General features: G+C 36.2%; 3 protein-coding genes across 7 annotated transcripts in view; 1 reads left to right on the top strand and 2 right to left on the bottom strand.

Annotated features, from left to right (window-relative positions):
* LOC139974254 (alpha-2Db adrenergic receptor-like) overlaps positions 1-17271 on the top strand; it is a 78200-nt gene extending 60929 nt beyond the window's left edge. The window contains exons 2-4 of one of the 2 annotated variants that reach the window (XM_071981275.1): positions 14696-14870; positions 15316-16021; positions 16223-17271. In XM_071981275.1, the coding sequence (XP_071837376.1) occupies positions 14778-14870; positions 15316-16021; positions 16223-16467 (1044 nt within the window). In that variant the 5' untranslated portion in view covers positions 14696-14777 and the 3' untranslated portion in view covers positions 16468-17271. Of the gene's footprint in view, positions 1-14399; positions 14871-15315; positions 16022-16222 lie in introns of those variants that run through there. The other variant, XM_071981266.1, reaches the window with a different exon arrangement.
* LOC139974244 (uncharacterized) lies at positions 3803-7416 on the bottom strand. Its single transcript, XM_071981255.1, has 3 exons — positions 6991-7416; positions 4921-6082; positions 3803-4516 (listed from the first exon to the last, which is right to left on the bottom strand). Exons 1-3 carry the CDS (start codon positions 7306-7308, stop codon positions 4302-4304), a joined length of 1695 nt encoding a protein of 564 aa, XP_071837356.1. The 5' UTR covers positions 7309-7416; the 3' UTR covers positions 3803-4301.
* Positions 17272-18059: 788 nt separating the features above from the next.
* The window catches only part of LOC139974208 (uncharacterized), a 41494-nt gene continuing 38615 nt past the window's right edge, over positions 18060-20938 (bottom strand). For 3 of the 4 annotated variants that reach the window (XM_071981209.1, XM_071981199.1, XM_071981216.1), the window contains exon 18: positions 18060-19835. In XM_071981209.1, the coding sequence (XP_071837310.1) occupies positions 19729-19835 (107 nt within the window). In that variant the 3' untranslated portion in view covers positions 18060-19728. The remainder of the gene's footprint in view (positions 19836-20938) is intronic. The other variant, XM_071981226.1, reaches the window with a different exon arrangement.

Here is a 20938-nt window from a genome sequence, read left to right as displayed (position 1 = left end):
AGTTAGAGATGTAACATATCGTTGAATGTTGTTGTATCATTGAGCTTTTCATTGCTGGCTATTGTGCATGGGTTAAGTGGCGACGCACCCTTATATTTGTCATGAGAGCATATATACCGCGCCTCACAGGTTAAAACAAGAAGAGCCTAAATAGGCTATACGGAAAGCAAAAAATAAATAATGAGAAAACAGAAGTGATGAAGCAGCTAGACATACATTCAACATATACAAGCTCAACTCTTTAAATTTTTACAGGATATATGCAGTGCGCACACCAATATCACTGAATAATCACGAGAAAAGGAAAGGAATCATATAGCGTGTAGTGATAACGTACATGTTTGTTCAACAAACTGTTGTAGTTATTACCAACAACATCCTTAAAACTTGAAATTACAACAGAATTATCACACAAAAAAATTCAAACTCTCTTCTGTATAGTAGAACAGTATTCGGTTAAACAACTGCATTTGGTGGACAGAGAATAGTCATACATGATTTTAGAGTAACATTCGATAGAGTTATAAGTTGAAAAAGTATTAAAAAAAAGTTCCCCTCCTCCCTGATAGAATTCAAGGTACGCCCATTCTACATATTATCACGCATATTATTCTTGAAGAAAGCAGGGATACCCACTTCAGCATGAAGAGGTTCTTTGAAAGTTAATGCTGTCTCTCATGGAGACTGAGCAGCTTCACATACCATAGAGAAAGAACCCCAAAATATGCCAATAACTGCGATGAGGGCAGGAGATAGAGAGACGTACATTGATATGTTTGTGTGAAATGAATCAAAGTGTTATGCATGGAATGTGTCAAACATGAATACTTGTTGCATGCTATTGTTAATTTGTGTTATGTATGTATGGATAGAACTTCGAAGGTTATGTATATGACTGCAGTTAAATTTGCTGTCTGGTTTGTTAGGTTAGCAGTAAAATGCTAATCGAAGTTTGAATATGAGTCATTATTCCTTGACTGTGTTGTTCGGCGAGGGAAAGAGGGGGGGGGGGGTGGATGCTACTTCCCAGTAACGAGTTCTGGACAACCAGTCTGAGGAACGTACAGAAACGATTGTTGGTGCAAGCCGCTACCTATTAAATTTGTAAATGTTATTACTCTAGGAAAAATAACACTGAAAGTTATTTTTGCTGTCAGTTGCTGTGACGTCATTAGCGGTAACAAGATAAGAACATTTTGAGTACAAAGTACACAAAGGAGAAAGGATACAGGCAAAGTGTAACATATAAACGTTTATTACACCAAATTATGAAACTATTGTACCCTTTTTTTAAAAATATTTATAGAATTTTTAATTAGGTACAGTTAAACTCCTTACTTGAAAATACTCGTACTGACAAGTTTCAGCAGCTTGGTGTATCCTGTTTCTAACGAATAGTAAAGAAATCCTATTCATGTAATAAATTCGGTAATTTCGAACACGAAATGTATACTGTTTTGGTTGATTATTCATTTGAATTATAATTAAAACATCGAAAAGGATTAAACAAAATCAAATACAACATGATACAATGTAATTTTGTATATGAAAAACATTGTGAACCATTTAACTTCATAAATGTTATGTGCTGACTAAAGTATAGTACACATTACATCGGTACACTGATTAATAACCCCCAAAAAAGGTCAATATATACAAATTTATAATACAGCACAACATACTGTTAGGTAAGCATTAAAAGAGAACATAATGTCCTCTCTACATTTATTCTGCATTGTAATACCTATAAGAATGAGCTCAGCAATACATACAAATACTCCCGGGGTGGTATTTTAAAGCAGATCCCTAACCATGATAGTTCCACAAATTTAAATCGAGGAAAGCGAAACAAAGGCAAGTTGATGATAACTTAAGCAGACATCCTATATATATATACACAAAGGAACTCAAAGCTATTATACTAGCAGAAATTACTGATACTTTCACGGTAGGATATGGTATCACTGATGCGATAACTTTTCATGTGAAGTATCTCTGGGAGTCCATGAACAACGAAGACAGATACACAGATGACGGCCAATATCTCATCTCCTTATCAAGACACGGAACTGTCTGTAGAGTTCAGTACGTATTTTGTTGTTGAGAAGCGCGTAAATGATTGGGTCAAGCGCAGCGTTGACGTAAACAATCCACATTGTGAAGACTTCGACAGCATGAGACGGCGTTACGTGGAAATGGCAAGAGTAGACGATGCTGTATGGAGTCCAACAAACTGTTGTTGTTAGAACCAACAACAAACCTATTAGATATGTGATGAAAGATAATAGAAATGGCAAGGGTTCCAACAAACTGTTGTTGTTAGAACCAACAACAACCCTTTTAGGTGTGTAATGAAAGATAATGGGGGTGGGGCGGTCCTCCCTTCGTTATCTATCTCAACATTGAAAAGTGGTGATGTAATATTTTCGGACGGGGAGGATACTTAAAAGATCTTTTTTCATCGCCAGAATTCAAGGGATTAATGAAACTCTTTGAGTTACAACATGACTCTGTGTGCTAAAGACCGGTTTTATAAAGTTGCCATTTTAGCGCTATAATCACACTGGCACATGGTCATTATGATTCTTGAGTAATGTTATACAACGTTAAAGGCCTTTTAATAATAATAATAATAATAATTTATTCTTATATAGAGTCTTACATCAAATATGATCTCAAAGCACATTCACAATAAAGCATTTAATTGATATAGCGATAAAATAAAATATAATAGTCAACATCGAACAAGTGACAAAGAAGAAGAGGGAATCCACGCTTAAGAAAAGTAAAAATGATTTAAACAATCATAAAAACAACATGACAAGAGCCCTAATGCACGAAGCCTTCAATTGCAACAAGGAAACATTTTTTCGGACAAGTTTTCAACGGTGAATTTGCTTCACCTAGTCTACCCAATGGCTGCATAGAGTTGGTAACTTATTGTGGCGAAAAACAAAATCAACATTTCTGCCTAAGGTGATCCGTAGGCGATCCTTCAACAGCTCCATCACCCCCCCCCCCCACCGATCAGAAGGTAGCACAAATATTATTATACTGTATGGGAGGCTTTCACTTTTTTTATATTATCGAGTTGAGGTGAGCGTCTAAAAACGATGCCCATTTTTAGGTCATATTTTAAGAAATATCGTGGTGACTGACATTGATTGCGTACCGAAATTTCCTGGAATTTGCTTCATTTTTTAGGTGTGTGTATCTATCTGCAGCAATTGACTAGAAATTGTCTTTATTTTTTCTTATAATATTGAAATCATGTATTATAAATGAAAGTAATGGTATAAACAATATGTATTATGATGAAGTAAGAATTTTTTTTCCAGTAAAGCAAACCTTACAAATGTATCACAATTCAAGTATGATAATAGGAAAGTAAAGTATTTTAACGAACCTCTACCGTGATGATATACAAAAAGAAAGAAAAAACAGGCTTATTATCACTTACTTCCTTAAGTAAAGGAGAAATTAGCAAATTAATTAAGGAAAAGACACCGAGATGAGGACTGTAGCGAACAGTGTGGATTTATTTTTGAAGTGTGACGTTGTCTTCAATTTGGAATATTATATCCTGTTTGCAATTCCTTATTTTCGAACTGGCAAAACCCATATATATCTATTTATATATATATATATATATATATATATATATATATATACATATATATATATATATATATATATATATATATATATATATATTCAATATAACATTGAATAATTCAACAACCACGGTTGCTAGTTGATTGCATATATTTAGACTAGTTCTCCCAATCTCAAATTCCTGTCATTAAAGGGAGTGAAGACTCGCGCACAAAGAAACGTCTGATGCTGGTACTCTGACTTAGTTTCGAATGAGGTGTAACAGAAGTGTTAGACACCACCATCAATCCCAGAACATACACACACAGCTTGCTACCGTCGGTAAATAGACACTAGTGTACAGTCAATACATGCAGCTATAAGGTCAATACCCACAACACAGTGAACATAGCAGCGATGAACATCTCAGTTCCAGATGAAAGATAACAAGGTATCACGTTTTATTACTGTCTGCATTTTGTAGCGACAAAAAGAAAACTTCACTTACAAGCAACGGAAAGTTAACTCTTTTTTCAGAGGGGGGCACGCGGTTTGGGGCGAGTCTTTAATGCCTTTAAATCACACTCATGTCTTCCTTAGCTGTTTTGGCGGGCGGGTTTGTTGATCACAATTGACTCTGTAACAGTCATGATGATTAGACTTGCGTGTCCTATATACAATAGTTGATTGTTATTTGACTTTTTTTTTCATTGTTTTCTACATATGTGGAAATGCCTGAAGATTTCAAGACGTATTTTCTTGTTGAGCATCGCGTAAATGATCGGATCAATGGCGGTGTTGATGTAAGCAATCCACATTGTAAAGATCTCCACAGCATGTGAGGGCGCAAAATGGAGATGACATGAATGGACGATGAAATACGGCGTCCAACAAACTGATGTCGTGAGAACCAACAACATCCCTAAGATATGCATTGAGAACAAACAAAAAAGAGACTTAAAAATATTTAGATATACCCTAGCTATAGCAGAGCAGGGTACATTGATCAATATATACATTTTTTTGTATGTATGGACCTATATCTGTAATATATGTTATATGAATATGTACTTCTGGTTTGTTAAATAATGGAACGACATCTATAATTTCTCGATGCAATATAGTGACTGCAACAGTAAAATTCTTTTACCTAATTTTATCTCTGTTTTTATCTTATAAAAACGCGAACTACTTGAGTTTTCTCGGTTCACGAATCATGTAATGTCAACCAAGAAAATAATTCTTAGTAAGAAGTTTGAGGTGAATGTTGTTTGCATGTACTAAGTATCATTTTCCTTTGAGATTTAACATTTGATTTGTTCCTACCTGCAATGGTGACCTTCCTATCCAGTCTACGTCTTTTATTGCCTGTGCCACTTGTAACGTGCCGCCTCCTTCTCTCCGTAGTATCACTGACATCCCCGCTCAGATGTAGTCTTCCAGATATTGTACCAATAACCTTTGACGTGACACCCTTTCTTTTGGCAATTCGTCTTCTCATTGTATTCGTGTGATCTCCCTCTGAGGTACTGCACGCCGCAGAATCGCTCGAAATGACCGAGACATGTGTCGAAATTTGAGTCATCTCGGATAATTCCATGATTTGATCTGACTCTGTTCTTCGCTGGAAGGTGCTGTCAGCATCCCCTGGCTTATCATCTCGTGTATCTCCTGTATTCAAGCTGGGCGATCCCAATTCGTCTTGGGCATCCGTTTTGTGGACTTCAATCAACTCTAGTTGGTTGTCTAAATTCATGCTTGCAGTCTTGCCCATATCCCCCAGTTGATTGGGTTCGTTCCCAGTATTTCTGTCAAATACTGGCAAACCAGGAAAATCTGAACAGCTAGTTGATATCCGTCGGTGATCCACTGGTACAGTTCCATCTTCTAAATCTGAGTTAATCTGGTTCGATGGAAGCTGATTAGTGAAATCACTGCTTTGATTTTCGTCACAACCTTCGGGGTAGTCTGCATCAAAAAAAGTGAAATCTTCGCTTGGCGAGGTGTCTGTTACGTAAGAAGCAACTAAATTAGAGGAATTCGACTCTAGCGTGCTTTTAGATTGGTATTTACAGAATCGCTTTCGGTTTCTTTGCTTAGGCTTTACTGTAGATCTAGCAAATCTTTGAACTTTTTCTGCACTTTTCGTCACCTCTCGTCTAATTAGAAAATAACAAACAATCATGGTTGGAATTGTGATACAATAAATGCAACTAACACAGAGACTGAAAAACCCACAGGAATCCTTCCAGTCTGGAGAACAGTGATGGGTACCGTGAGTGTACACGTGACCTGCAACAAGTCCGGTAAGTGGGGGAATCACCGTAACGGCTGCATACAGCCATCCACATCCAAGCATAAATGCAACGTGTTTGCCGCCAATATCTATTTTCCTTCCCGCCAGAATTTTCACGCAACGAAACACTGAAATCACTGTTATGGCTGAAAAATTCCCGAAGCATCCGAGGAGGGCGAACAATCCGTGCATCTATATTTTGGATTAGAAATGGAAGTAAACCTTTATGATTTTCTATCTTTCTTGGTTTAATTACATGTGAAATCGACAGAGTTATGGAAGTGCCAACTATTGATGCTATGTTAACTGTACAACAATATTTCTGTATTATCTTAATAACGAGGGTCTAACGCCTTTCCTGTTTCTTTCATACGCCCAACTACCATATTTCTGTAATGTTGTTGTTGTTTTATCCGCATGAGATTGTCGCTAATTCTATCTGTTATCCTCAGCGATAGATTTTTTAGTTCATTTAGATTGAAGGAGGAATTCACTCTTGGAAAGGTTTTTAACGGAGTGACCTTCCCACTACACACCCAACCATACCTACCGATAGTGAGGATAAGAAAATGAAGTAGCTCAACCGAGGAACTCTAATTTTGACATGTGGTAGATGTGTTAAGCCACACTGGTATCAGTTCAGATTATATTTCAATAACTTCTTTTAATATTTGAGAAATGACCCTCTAAACGAGAGCGGTTTACCAATTAAAGTGACCAGACTATTAAGTCTAATGCGCATGCGATTAGGCAAGTTCCTCAGATGCAACACAAACCTCAACGGCAAAAAACAAGTCAGACTTTTTTACCGCTAATGACATATTTTCTACAATACATAATGAGATATTGTCAAGGACAAATGGTGTTGAATGTCAGCCAACTTTTAGGCCCTGTTGTTCATAGTAAATAGAAAGAACAAGTTCTGCCGGGTTGAGAATTGATAAAAAAAAATAGAGTAACGTTAACATTTTTCATCATTTTTCTCTTTAGCCTTAAAGGAGCTTTAGACCATGCATTCCAATTATGTTATTATAAAGGGTTGAAAAATGATTTCAAAACTGATAAATATTGTTTGTATGTACTAAGATCTTTATACTCACACGACAAAGCACTGGAAAGCAAATGAGAAATCCTTCATTAAAGAGATCTGCAAAGGAAAAGGGCATACTACCCAGCGATGTACAAAGGTCCATGAATATTAGATTTAACACTAGTACATTGTTGATATTACGACGTAAACTAGGAACTCTCAAAATGGCGGACATAGTGGCAATATTGGCGACAACAGCTGCAAACATTATAATCAGCAACGTGAAAGCTTCGATGAACAAGACAAAATTGTTGCGATGATAGTCAATTTTATCTTTCTCTGTCTTATTCACGAACCACAATTCCTGTTCTATGCAAACATACACCATATTCTAGCAGACGCTTTCTTGTCTTCAACTTGTAAGTGTTTGATCGTCGAGGTATTAAGCGATTAAACTGAATGGTAAAATAATTCTGCCCACAAAAGGATAAAAGAAAGAAACATATATATAACTACACGTCTTTTTAGAGTTTATCAGTTTAAGACTTAAAGATCATCAATCTTATCGGGTTTTTTTTAAACTAGAACAGGTCACTGCTGGAGAATGGTTGTTCGCCAGCTTAAATGTCAGTATTTGCGAAACTCCGAGCATTGACAGGAAACTGTGTGTATATATATATATATATTACTTGTTTGTAAGACAGGTAAGTGATAAACCCACGTCCGAACGGTTCACGTAAAACACTGCGTTCTTTATCCAACTTACTAGTAACTAATAAATCATCACGGCTCTAGCTTTCAAAATACGATGAGTTTATTTAGTATTCAAATAACATTTTAATTGTACCTACATCGTATAGATAGCTTTCCTCTTCTTCTTCTTTTTTAAGACAAGTCTAGCAAAGTGTGAGAACGCCTTTGTCGGTTAATATTAACCAGATATATTGCACAAATCACTTCTATAAGATGTAGCAAAAAAAATGTAGGTCGGTACAGAAGATAATAATCACAAGCAATTAATCATATATCCTCACAAGATATTTTTAATACATATTAGGTCTCGTCACTGATGGTAGAGTATCTGTTGCTCATGTTTGTCTTTCATACATATCACAATATCAAGAGTTTTACTTTCAAATTATCATCAGATCAATCGTTCATCTTGGAGCACCCATCTTGATGGCTGGCAATAAGTTGGGCGCTTTCATGTCGTATTTTACATAATAAATTACAATCAATGGTATTGTAACAAAATAAGTTTTTGTCTCTGTGTTTTCATTTAATCTGTTGCATATGCATGAGTTACTTATATGCCTAAAATATGTAGTTAATGTATTAGATGGACAGTGAAACTGTTAATTGAATTAAGATGATATCTAAAGCTAAGCGTGTAACATGGGAATGAGGATCTAACCTTGGTCAATCCACATGGTCATGATTTGTGTAAATATAACGTTCTCACAATCTCCTCTCAGAGTCAGACTCAGAGAAAGACGATGACCAATATCAGTTCACGCAAGACGTCATATAGGTCTGCAAAAGATATAAAAAAAATCGAATTACAATTTGTTTGCATGCAAGGAGGCCTTTAGGTTTAACACAGCTTAGGCTTAGCGAGTTTATTATGCTGATGTAACTGCCGATAGGCTAGGATTAATAAGTAGCCTATCTTAATTAAAGACTTTGAATGTGACTATGTTAATGTACACTTAAAGTGAAGTTGTCATAACGTAATTGTTACAGAATACTGATGAATAACACTTTTAAAATCACTGGCTTCTGGTTTTGAGTTTTGGAAACTGAAGTGAATACTGATTGAAATCGATGGCATCAAAGGTCACCATAACTTGCAAGCACAGGCATAAGCTGGTACAGGTTAATATTAAAGTTAGTATACTAGCCTTTTACAATTTTGGGTGATGCCAATGTACGTTGACACATACGCCTAAACAGCTACAGATCTGCGCATGATCAAGTCATAACACCCCGCACGTTTGTTCGACCACCCTATACTCATAGCTAGTACAGTAACTACTGTTCATGTTCCACAACCGTGCATCAGTAACTACTGCGCTGTGTGTTACAGGTGGCACAGTAATTACTGCAAGTTTATTCTTACTGCAAATTTAAAATTTCTAAAAAAAAATTTTTCTTTAAATTACTGCAAATTTTCCCCTGTCGGATTCTTAGTTCAACAGCTTTGCAGTAATTACTGTGCCACATGTAACACATGTTACCGTGTTGCGAACACAGCGCAGTAGTTACTGACGCATGGTTGTGGAACATGAACAGTAGTTAGTGTACTAGCTATGAGTATCGGGTGGTTCGACAGTACAAGGACTGGATAAAGTGCGAAAATGATCGCCCACCGTTTTCCATTATACTATATTAAACTTACAGGTAACTTTGCGGAGAGTAGTCGAAAATTACTTCTATAATTGAAATTTGTGACTGGTGAAAAGCAGTTTAAACCAATTTGCAATAAAGACAAGTATGTTCCCTTCCGAGTGCTCAAACGTCACTCACTCACTCTCATTGAACATGGTTCTATGTTAATCGATCAAAAATTCAAAATCTATTTGGAATGATCTTCTCTGTATGAAGTTTTTCCGATGCCGAATATAGTAGAAATTTGCGATTATATGAAGAACAATGGGTTTATTTATTTTTTTAACGATACTTCTTGGAAACTTATATTAGTAAGAATAGTTAATAATTAAATGTATTCTAGTTAACTATATACATACTGCATACATGGTTGCTATGCGAGTACACGTATACATTCCATGTAACACACTTTGCAGTTAGTTCTCGTAAGACACTTTTATTACTCAAGTCAAGTTAATATTAAACAAATTAGTGAAATCGTTGGCAATTTATTCTGTCATTACAATGTTGGCTTGGTGTATATTCATCTACAATAAAAGAAAATCATTAACTAAAAATATTTTTCATCTTCGGAAGACAGATGAGTTTATGGACAGTCTTTAATCATATTCAATATCTACTGGGGCCTTAATTAGAAAACATGCTTGTCAATGTGCTAAATCATCAAGTTATGAGAGAAGCCAGTGAGATATCTCGACCTTAACCTGACAACAACTATGGATGTAATCATTTTATAGAGGGACTTTAAAGCTGTTGGTTGTGTCTACAATTTGCTTCTTTTTAAACTTTGTTTTATATGTCACAACAAATGATTTCAGAGACATGTTCAATGTACAAATAACATCAATCTTCCTATACAACTATACACCTGTAGCTGCTTCCACGGAGAGATTTTAGCAAAGGTTGCTCTATAATTAAAACGGAAGCAGGACACTTCGCCCAACAACCATTTCGCCCAACTGCCATTTCGCCCAACCTTACCATTTCACCCAACCAGCCTTGTCATTTCGCCCAACCAGCCTGGTCATTTCGCCCAACCAGCCTGGTCATTTCGCTCAACCAGCCTGGTCATTTTGCCCAACCAGTCTGGTCATTTCGCCCAACCTTGATTAAATATGATATTTCAAAAGGAAACGTTCGGGAATTGTTAACGTTACAGGATACGAACCGAATATTAAGGAAACTTGAGGATTGATCAGTGTGTTAGGGGTTAGGTTTGATAGTAAACGTTCGAATATTAAGGAATATTAAGGAAACTTGAAGTCCTTTTCTTTGTATAACTTTAGTAAGGAAACGTTCGGGAATTTTTAACGTTACAGGATACGAACCGAATATTAAGGAATCTTGAGGATGGATCAGTGTTTTAGGGGTTAGGTTTGATATAGTAAACGTTCGGGAATTGTTAACGTTACGGGATACGAACCGAGTATTAAGGAAACTTGAAGTCGTGGTTAAATTGATTACATATGTGATTACATATGTGGTTACATTCATAAAGTGGTTACATTGATTAAATATAGTAATTCAATATTACGGATGGGTTTTATTTTTTTTTTTCAATTTAATAAGGAAACGTTCGGGAATTGTTAGTCAGTAGGATGGATCAGTGTTTTAGGGGTTAGGTTTGATAGGTTTTTATGAAGACCGATTCCCCTGTGTTTTTATAATAATATAACTTCCATTGTATGCGTAAACGCCTAAAGTAGTGTAATCCTCCCATTATACCCGAAATAACTGCTCAGACTCCGATCGATATCGAGCGGACCTCACTTTTTTATTTACCTATTACGAAGTAACCTAACCCAAAATAAATCAAATTGAACTAGTGGAATAGAAAAAGTAATATTATTCTGACTGAATATTAGTAAAAATAAGGTTGGGCGAAATGACCAACACGGTTGGGCGAAATGACCATGCTGGTTGGGCGAAATGACTATGATGGTTGGGCGAAATGACCATGCTGGTTGGGCGAAATGACCAGGCTGGTTGGGCGAAATGACCAGGCTGGTTGGGCGAAATGGCAGTTGGGCGAAATGGTTGTTGGGCGAAGTGACTAGAAAGCATTAAAACTTGGGGCTGAAGTTGCTATATTGTTATTGTTCTTAAGGCTCGTCGCGAACAAATGACTTTAAATAATAAAATGAAAGAGCAGAAATCTGTTTACTGAGAAAGATAAATGTTACGATTTTGTCTTTCAATCATGTTGTTACTCTCGAAACATTCACATTGCTTTAATTAACCGCAAGAGAATTTAAGTTACGCCGTAGAATACAATGTTCTTGTTTATGAGCGGTCGCAGTGATTTTACGGTAAGTCGTTTGCGCCATAAGGGCAACAGAAAAACAAAATTTCTTTCGATTGCGACAGCATTTCTCAATTAAACCCACCTGGTCAGAGTGCATTTAGATTAAAAAACATTGAATCTGCTTCGGAAGTATCTTGTCCGAAAGTTCATCAGCAAACACGTATTGAGACTTTAATATGCTGGCTGTTTCAATCTAATTAACAATTCAAATATATATAGATTGCTAATTGGTCATCACTTTATGCTTTGCACATCTCTCTCTCTCTCTGGAGGAGAGGGTATCATGTTATCATGCATTGCAGCAATAGTGCTTTTACTAGGCTTACAATATGTATGTATGCATTTTAGATCCTCCTGCAAGCAGGAACTCGCGAAGAAGCCTCATTGGCTTATAAAAGCCGCAAGCTGACCGAAGTCATTCTCTTAGATTCATATTTAACGTCCATGATTATGAATTGTCAATTGTCAACAACTCTGTAACTGGACGACATACATTAATCTTGGAGTGACTCGAACCGGGGACCTTATGATTGGAAGGCATCGGCGTTAACCACTAATATCATAATCGTCTTTCGTGAAAAATGGTCAATGAAGCCATAATATTGTTCCATACATCTCGAGACAAACCAGATCTGAAGATAAAAGCGGTTTGAGATTCCTGATCTTCTTTGGTAATTGCATTTTGAATTGGTAGTATGTTCTCTAAACCAGAGAGGTGGCATGTTACAGATGAAATTTCAACAAAATGAGCAAATACATGCCAATGTTAAGTAGATATAAAATTCGGTTTAAAAAACAAAAGAGATGTGATTTGACTTCTTACCTGATAGTTTGCATTTGAAGTCGGTACGGTGCAGATCACGTGACCGTTCGGATCTCGCTTGACTTCGGTCATGATGAATTTCAACAGCAGACTGAAGTTTATGTTTATAGAACACTTGAAAACCGATTTTAAAACAGCCGTCAGGTATGTTTTTAAGCAATGGATACAAAATATACGCATTGAAATTGTACTGTTATTTTCGCTTTCAAGAAAAAGTAAAATCACCCGTACCCAGCGTGAATGTATGCGGTCATACTCTTTCTCATGTGACTTATGAAAATACGCTGTCAAATAATAATATACCATACTTAACGTTAATTTGACATCTTCCTCATTCGGTACCGACATCCCCCCCCAAAAAAAAGAAGCTATTGCCGTTTGGAAAAAAAAGAAAAAGAGGTTAATCGTATTTTGTACTATCTATGATGGTGTCAAGTATATACTTATTAACATTAATTCATTATGTTTAATAGAGAAAAACAGTGTCAAAGAAGTAATTCCTGAGTTATTTAATTACGCCTTATTTGGCAACGAATATGTCCTAGAGCAACTTGTTCTACAGCGCATTATATCGGCAATGAGTGTATCACAGACCAACCTATGGCTGCCAAACTTCTTCTGTGGTGGCGGTGATGGCCGCGGCGCTGTTCAACAATTGTTTTGATATATTCTGTGTGGGATGGCCGGTCATGCCTATAGAGGTAAACTGGATTTTCGCTACGGTACCCTTCCTCTAATTTTAAGAAGCCCTTATATGGAAGTAATGGTTGATATTTTTATAATCATCGAAAAATAACTCACTTCATCGAGGTTTATACTTGACTGGAGGCTAAAAATGAATCTGAAATCAAATGAAAGCTTGATTTTTCATAATCTAATAAAGATGTCTATTGTTTAGGGGATTTTTCTACCATAGGAATTTTCTGATTGTTTTGAGGCTATGTTCTTGCGTTCCCTTGGTACAATCAAATTAATTGATAAAGCTTGGTGATGAAGCATGCTTTGTTTTTGTCCTTCAAGAATTCATAGTTCAGTTCGTGTAGATGAAATAATCCGTCAAATCACTGCATGATCGCAGATGTTCAAACAGAATTAGAAAATAATTAAGATAACTTTATTGATGGACTCTCGAACGCATCCATTAAAAAAATATCTCAAATATACAACAACAAAAATGAACATATTAAGTTAAAAAATATGATGATTGCCGGAAATCAAAATGAAAAGGGAACCGGATATTACATTACTAAAAGTTCATAAGTTATGACGTATTTATGTTATTCAATCTTCTCGTGAATTGGAACACGCGTGTTTAGTAGCTGTTGACTTTTATCCACAATTGATTATTCTCTATCAGTCTCGTGTTTGTGCTCTCAAAGATGAGATGGAAAAATCATCCTTTCTTTGTACTTATTGGAGGGAACTGGAGGTATAGCTTTCACGTTGGTTGACTAGAAAGACGAATTCTTTTTAACCGCTGTCGAGTATCAATGATATTTTCACTTTATTTCTATATATATGTTGGATATATATTGGATTTCATTTAACAGTACCTTAAAAGGATAATAATAAACAACGCTTACTTTTGAACTAAGCTTGATACAAATTGTCAGCATCCTTCGATATTTATATATATATATATATACCTTTGTTGTTCAGGATATGGCTAGCGTGCATATTGTAATATATTTAAAATGCGTGCATCGTAACCACATCACTGTGTGTGATTTCCACAACTGATATACCACGAAAGCCGTCGGTCACTTCCACACGTTCTAGTTTGAGATTCAGAACATGTTTGATGGAGTTTGGAGTGATCATTGCTGGCAATAACCGGTTATTAGCAATTGTCGTTTATCTGGCAACCTACAAATGAATTCATCTAGCAACCAATTTGTACCTATAGTAGACAGAGAAGTGGCCTTCCTCGCTAACTCGAATGAATTGTCATCATTAAAGTTGAAGTAATTGGCCTGCGACCTGTAAACAGTTTCTGAATTATCTTTAAATTCGATACATTAACATTTCGTGAAATTTGTGAGATAATAGAAAAAAAGAAAGAGGTGAATCCACAGAAGGATTAATCGTATAAATTATCAGGTTAATCGAAATAATGATGACTTACGTTTGTGATAAACAGCGGGAATGGATAACCGAGAGCCCATATAAAGAAGGCGTTAACTACCATCGTTCACAGCTCTTCTTTATCCTAGAGATTTCCACTCTCGTTATTATCCTATTGGCTGCTTTTCTTTCCAGTTTATCGGTCATCGTCGCAATCTTGAGAGTACCGGCATTACGTCATAACCTGAATAATATTCTCGTGTTGAACATTTTGGCCATGGACGTTAACGTTACCATATGGAGTATTCCATTCTCTCTGGCTGATCTATTGGTACCGGGATACCTAACTTGCTTCCCCCGTCTTTGTAAGGTAATCATTTCTAATTTTCTTTTTTCCACATACTCAAAGATCTAATCAATCGAGCAAAATGAAAATGTAGGCCCACCTTTCGTCACTAGTTAATGATGCTTATCGTTTTTAATTTTTTTTTTGCAAATTTATTTCTTTTTCATTATATTTTCGAGGTATGCCAAGTTCAGTAGATCACAAGTGAATCAGGAACGGCGTTCTCGTTGAAGCAGGATACACCTCATGCATGGAGGCTTATATTTAAAAACAAAAGAGAAGAATATTGAACACTTCTAGCTCTGTCTGAAAGATCACAATATCTGTAATTACATACTTAATGTTTTCCTATGTGCAATTTGCACCCCACTCATGATATCGTATGGTATATACGTAACAATGGTCCGTTATATAAGTTAGGGTAACATTTTGATCTTAGTTTCACTAAATATATCATTTCTGTTTATAGATTCATGGATTCTTCGCCCTGCTCGGTTGCTTTGGGAATTTTTCAGCTATCGTCTTAGTTTCCATATATCGCTGTGTCAACATCGTGTTTGGCAATAGGTTTACATGGAAACGGGTACATATAGCGGCCATGGTGGTTTTGGGATGGGTCAGTTCCTCTCTGATCACCCTACCACCCGTAACTGGTACGGCGTCTACCCATGAGTACACCCTTGGAACCCATCATTGTTCCCCCTCCTGGGAAGATTCATGCACCTTCTATACAGTCTGTATTTGTATCATCTACATCATATCCATCCCTACACTAATCATCTGCTACGCCCTCATTCAGAAGAAGGTCCACAAAAGCGCCGAAAGAATGGATCAGTATAGGAGAGGATCGCAAGATCACCAAGGCAACGAATATCACCCTGGCAACCATGGAGATACACAGGGAAGATCGATTCTCAAGAGAAAAGTGAGTGAAAAAGATTCAGTTCGACAGATCAACCGAGACAACACAGCGACTGGCACGCCCTCTATTAGTTCTACAAGACCAAAGAGAATATCACTTACCACATTTCACTCCATTCCATCAGTGGTTGAAAGAGTCGTGGAGACCAAAGTCAAGCGTGAAAATTCAAGCGTACGCATCAACCGACTGAAAGCCATAAAATTCAAGGCATTCATGAGAAAACAACGATCGGAGAAGAAAGTAGCTATATCAGGTACTGCTTTATATCTTTCTACAAATTCAAAATTTTAAAGGGGTGCCGGGTGGCCGGAGGGGTGCCGGGTGGCCGGAGGGGTGCGTACGTATGGTAGATTTGAGAGGAATTGTAGGCACTTGTATATCGCACTCAAAACCGCTCAATAATATTTCATATATATGAAAACTAAAGGTTTGTTTGTTTGTTTGTCTTTTGCAGGGATGGTACTTATCCTGACATCTACAATTTGTTGGACACCTTATTTTATCGTACACTCCTGTCGATTGGCCATTCATCCAAGTCATGCGTATAATGTCTTCGCGATGTGGCTCGCTTACACAAACGCTGCTCTGGACCCAATGATATACACTGTACTTAATAATAAGATTAGGGCGGCTGTTTGGACACAGATTCGCCTTCCTGTCACGTTGATTTCTTCCTTATGGAATCACCGTCGTTCCTAAGCAAGGTCTCTAGTAAATTATTAGTTATGTTAAGGACTTTGATTTTGAATACGGTAGTAAACTAATTGATGTAAAATCTATATGAGTAAGTATAACAACAAAACAATAATGCAATGTCTAAATATGTCACCCAAACAGAAAAAGCATTGTTCGTTGCAGGTGGCAAAAGCCTACAGTAGAATGAAGACCATCCTTACTGGTTTCGAACCTCTGGACATACAATCTGCGTCATGTCCTAGTTGTTTAGGGTGTCCGCATAAACAGCCTTCTCATTTTTAATATATATCTGTATGAATTAGCAATTTCATTGCTTACAAGTTCTGTTCCGGAAATTCTACAAAACCTATACAAATATTACTATTATTAGTCACATTAAGATTTTAACAACTGTTGACCTCTACTGACCTTTATAGTAGACATATTAACTCATTCACCTTCACTATTTTTTCCCTAAAGTTCCCTAATACCACACCAGGAATCAAAATGACCTCTGACCTCCACAAAACCAAAAGTGGTTCCCACGTGAAAATAGAAGCCATGTGTCAAGTGAAATAGTCTGCCAATGTTTTACTTTATTGTGATACTTACAAGTATTTCCTACCTTCCTTTCTATTGACTATTAGTTTTCCAACAAAAGCAATAGGAATTCTGGCTCACCATAAAGAGTGATAGCATATCTCAAGTATGAGGTCTGTTTTTTGTTTTTAGAATCAATTAAATGTGACCTCTACACCATCTTAGTTGACCTTTTGAGCTCTTTCAAATGTTGTACACTTTTCCATGGCCCTTACACCTTCATTTCCAGACATAGGCCGATTCTTCTAGGTATAAGGTACACGTCCAGTTCTCGATCAGCTGAAGATGAGTTTCTTGAGATATATATTATATGACAAGTTCACGTCACCCACCCACACACACACACACGTCCCACCCACCCACACGTACGTGTGCACAGCCAATACACGCCTACACACGTGTGCACACGCATGCACATAGCCAATAAGGCAGCATAAGTGACTCTTCCGCATAAGGTAAGTTATCAAAAAGGAGAAGCAAGAGAAGAGTGGATGAACATTTACACTACACTTGACTATATTTTACTCTAACTGTGCAGATATATATATATATATATATATATATATGTTTATATAACAAGATATATAATATACAGATAGTGCTGAATTAGAGATTTGAACTACAGTTAAATTACGAAGGCCAATCATGATAATCTACAGGTTTCCAATGCAAAGGCTAAAACATACCAGTGCTCAGCATTATGGTAACTTAAACTGTCGATAAATTGCATTAAACAGATGGATACTAATTGACACATATATGTTAATAGTTTATGAATAGCTATAACATGCAACACATCCTTTTGTTTCTTACAACGGCAAGATTTTGTCATTAAAATATTTATGTTTTAATATTTGTCCCTTAAAAAATATCCTTATATTGATTGCAAATGTATTTTAGAATATAAAGTTATCAGTGACTGGGCAATATATTGAGAAATATTTTTTTGGGCACAAACAAGCAAACAAATTATCGACATTGAATTGTGTACACACCGCAAACAACAGAAATGAATATCAACTTGTTACATTTATTTATGACAACTTTTGTGAAAGAATCCTGGTGTTGTCCAATACAAATTTGTTTCTCTTTACATCTAGTTTCCATGGATACAGAGAAAATACAGGGAAAAAACTGATTCATTGCAGAATACTCTTGAAAGAAAGATCTGAGTTTGAAAGACCTACAAATATTCTTTTTGTATTTTCGTCATCTTGTACATGATGTTCATCCTCATATGTCACTCCTAATTTGCAACCCATTTAATTAAAGCAATTACTCATTCTGCCTTTTAATGTCGAGAAACCAGTTGCCAACCTATTGCTTTAATTCTTTTTACAAATGGCACCAAAAGTTTATTTCATAAAAGCTAAAATTTTATATATTTTTTTAAATTGTAATAACATTAACTAACAGCATCATCTATTCGTAAGACACAATTGGACTAAAGGTGATAAAATCTAGAATAGGCACCTTACTTAATTCTCTTTAAAAAAAAAGCAGAAAACGAGTAAAATAAACAAATTAGTCGAGATAACATGAATAGTTTCTTGTGCTTAGGAACAAAGAATGGAGCTACTGTAATTAAAGACTTATATCCTAATGGCTAGTTACAAGCTTGCAACAATAGCTAAAATGTTTACTTGCAAGAGTGAAAACAAGCTTCCAAAAACTCTAAAACTACTATACAGTGACAAAAGTAAAAGTCTTTTGATGTTATTACCATTAAGACTTTGCTTTCAAATTTACACGAATACAATATGACATACTCTACACAAAGAATATCACTTATTTTCCAATCATAACGTTCTGTCAAATGAACTATCATTATTTCGACCAAAACATTGAAAATAAAATTGTACAACAAATCTTCAATTAACTATATTCGTTATTTCTTGTTTGCCCCTAGGGAGGGGGGGGTATGGGGTTTGCTTTTCCAACTATTATTAAGAGTAAATAAGATCCTAACTTTGCGAGTTGTTTTCAATGCAAACAATTACTTGGTCCAATCCAAAATAACAGAATAATTTCAGTATATTCTCTGAAAGTGCTAGGTTTCTAAAACATTGATATAGCTATAAAAGTTTTTCGCAAAAGATTCAATTTGTTGCTGTTATTCCTCAGTCCTGACAGTGATTAATTTCTGTGTTGTCATAGCAACATCACTGTTGTAATTGACAAGTTCTCGTCAACAGCATGTGGAGGTATGGTCCAGTGCATTCCACAGTATAGTCTTGTTTGGTGGAGTGTAACTGTATCAGTATTTACAACTAATGGCAAAGTATATTTTCTTAATACCCTATTAAATATTAACGACCGAAAAGGATTTAAAAAGTGTAGGCAATCAATGAAATTTTAAAAAGTGGCTTTTCCTTTCTATGCTTTCCTTTGATAACAGAAATGCAAAAATTTAAAAAGAAAATCTTGATTAAATTGTAACAATTATTTGAAAACAGTGAGACTAAGAATATGTCTTACCAGTTGATTATTACATGTACCATTGAATGATTTTTTTTTTTCAAAACACCATTTACACAACTTAATTTAACAACCGAGGAAGAATCATCAATTGAAATAAACACTTGTCTTTTTATTTAATTCATGGTCTTCCAAGTACATCTACCAAAACGGTGATCCGTACACGAGTAAAAGAGAAGAAGATGGCTTATGTTCAAAGAGGTTTGACTACCCATGAAGTAGTTTCATGACGAACATCACCATAGCAACGAGAGAGATGCTTGATAACAATTCATTGGCACCGCATCCCACTGTTTGATCTGGGCAGTCTGCATCTGAATTAAAAAAAGGGAAATTATTGTGATTTTTTTCCCTACAGGTTCCGAGTACATTTAATTGTACTTGGAGCATCCACATATTGGTTAAATCATCGATACTCGTTAGGGCTACATATGGCTCCTATAGTTATTGTACACCGTATTATGAAGTACAGGTAGGGTTACCATAATTCTATGGTTGAAAAGTGGAAGCCTTGTCCCGGCAGAGGGTCTAAGGGAGGATCTATAAGGGGAGGGGCGTCACCCTCCCATTTTACCAGAAAATTCTGGAAATTTAGTGAGAACTACTTGCCGAAAGATGGCATGTTGACAGCATTATGCACTAGTTTAGTACAGGGTAAACGTTCCTAAAGTATTTAGTTTTATCAGATTTTTGAGGAAACAGTTGGTTAATTAGTATGGTTAACCAAAATATGATAAGTTATCAAATTTATTTCACCAAACATTGCAAACACAATCATTCAATCACATCCGTGTGGTGAAAACCATTATATAATGCTTCCGAAGCGGTCACACATAGGGATCTGTACTATATGTGTTTCTTGCAGTTCGACCATGGTAAAACAGTGATATTTCTCAACGTTGTGAAGACCTTCATAAAAATTGCACAATTGATTTTGCCAGCGGGAAAATATATACTTTAGTTACAAGAGGGGACAATTCTCGAGTCATCTTGCTCCTAGAATATTCTGTTGACTTGTTTGGTCAATTCTTTAAACTTTGCCTTACCAACTAACAGATATGTGTCACAGGCGAATGAGCTACCTAATCATCCCACAATTAGATCACGTCAAATACTCTTGCATGCATGATGGTGTAAAATACAATTCCAAGGGATCTATGAACAATACTGCAAAATGAAGTATTGTTCGCTGAAGGCGGTGCGGTTGCATCTAATTTCCTCTTACAGAGCCAGGATGAACCGCGACCCGTCGTGATCCAAAATCTTCGCCAATAAAACTAAAATGAGACGACACCTTTGACTATGTCTCACCAGGGAGCTGCTACTCTAGCAGCTCACTTGTTACACCGTCTTCAAGTGATGCATGTTGTGAATGTCAAGTGGTGTATAAGTGTCCTTGTGTGACACTTATCAACAC

Source organism: Apostichopus japonicus, chromosome 2 (assembly GCF_037975245.1).
Source record: "Apostichopus japonicus isolate 1M-3 chromosome 2, ASM3797524v1, whole genome shotgun sequence".
NCBI lineage: Eukaryota > Metazoa > Echinodermata > Holothuroidea > Aspidochirotida > Stichopodidae > Apostichopus > Apostichopus japonicus.
Note: the sequence above shows the minus strand (reverse complement) of the source record. Positions and strands in the feature narration are given on the sequence as shown.

Bases quoted from the DNA above. Each gene is read 5' to 3' on its own strand.
- LOC139974244 (XM_071981255.1), bottom strand. From the start codon at position 7,308: ATGGTGTATGTTTGCATAGAACAGGAATTGTGGTTCGTGAATAAGACA. The intron at 6,083-6,990 runs GTGAGTATAAAG...TCCAAAATATAG, and splicing joins GCTTTCCAGTGCTTTGTCGT to ATGCACGGATTGTTCGCCCT. The intron at 4,517-4,920 runs GTAGGAACAAAT...TGCATATCTTAG, and splicing joins TAGGAAGGTCACCATTGCAG to GGATGTTGTTGGTTCTCACG.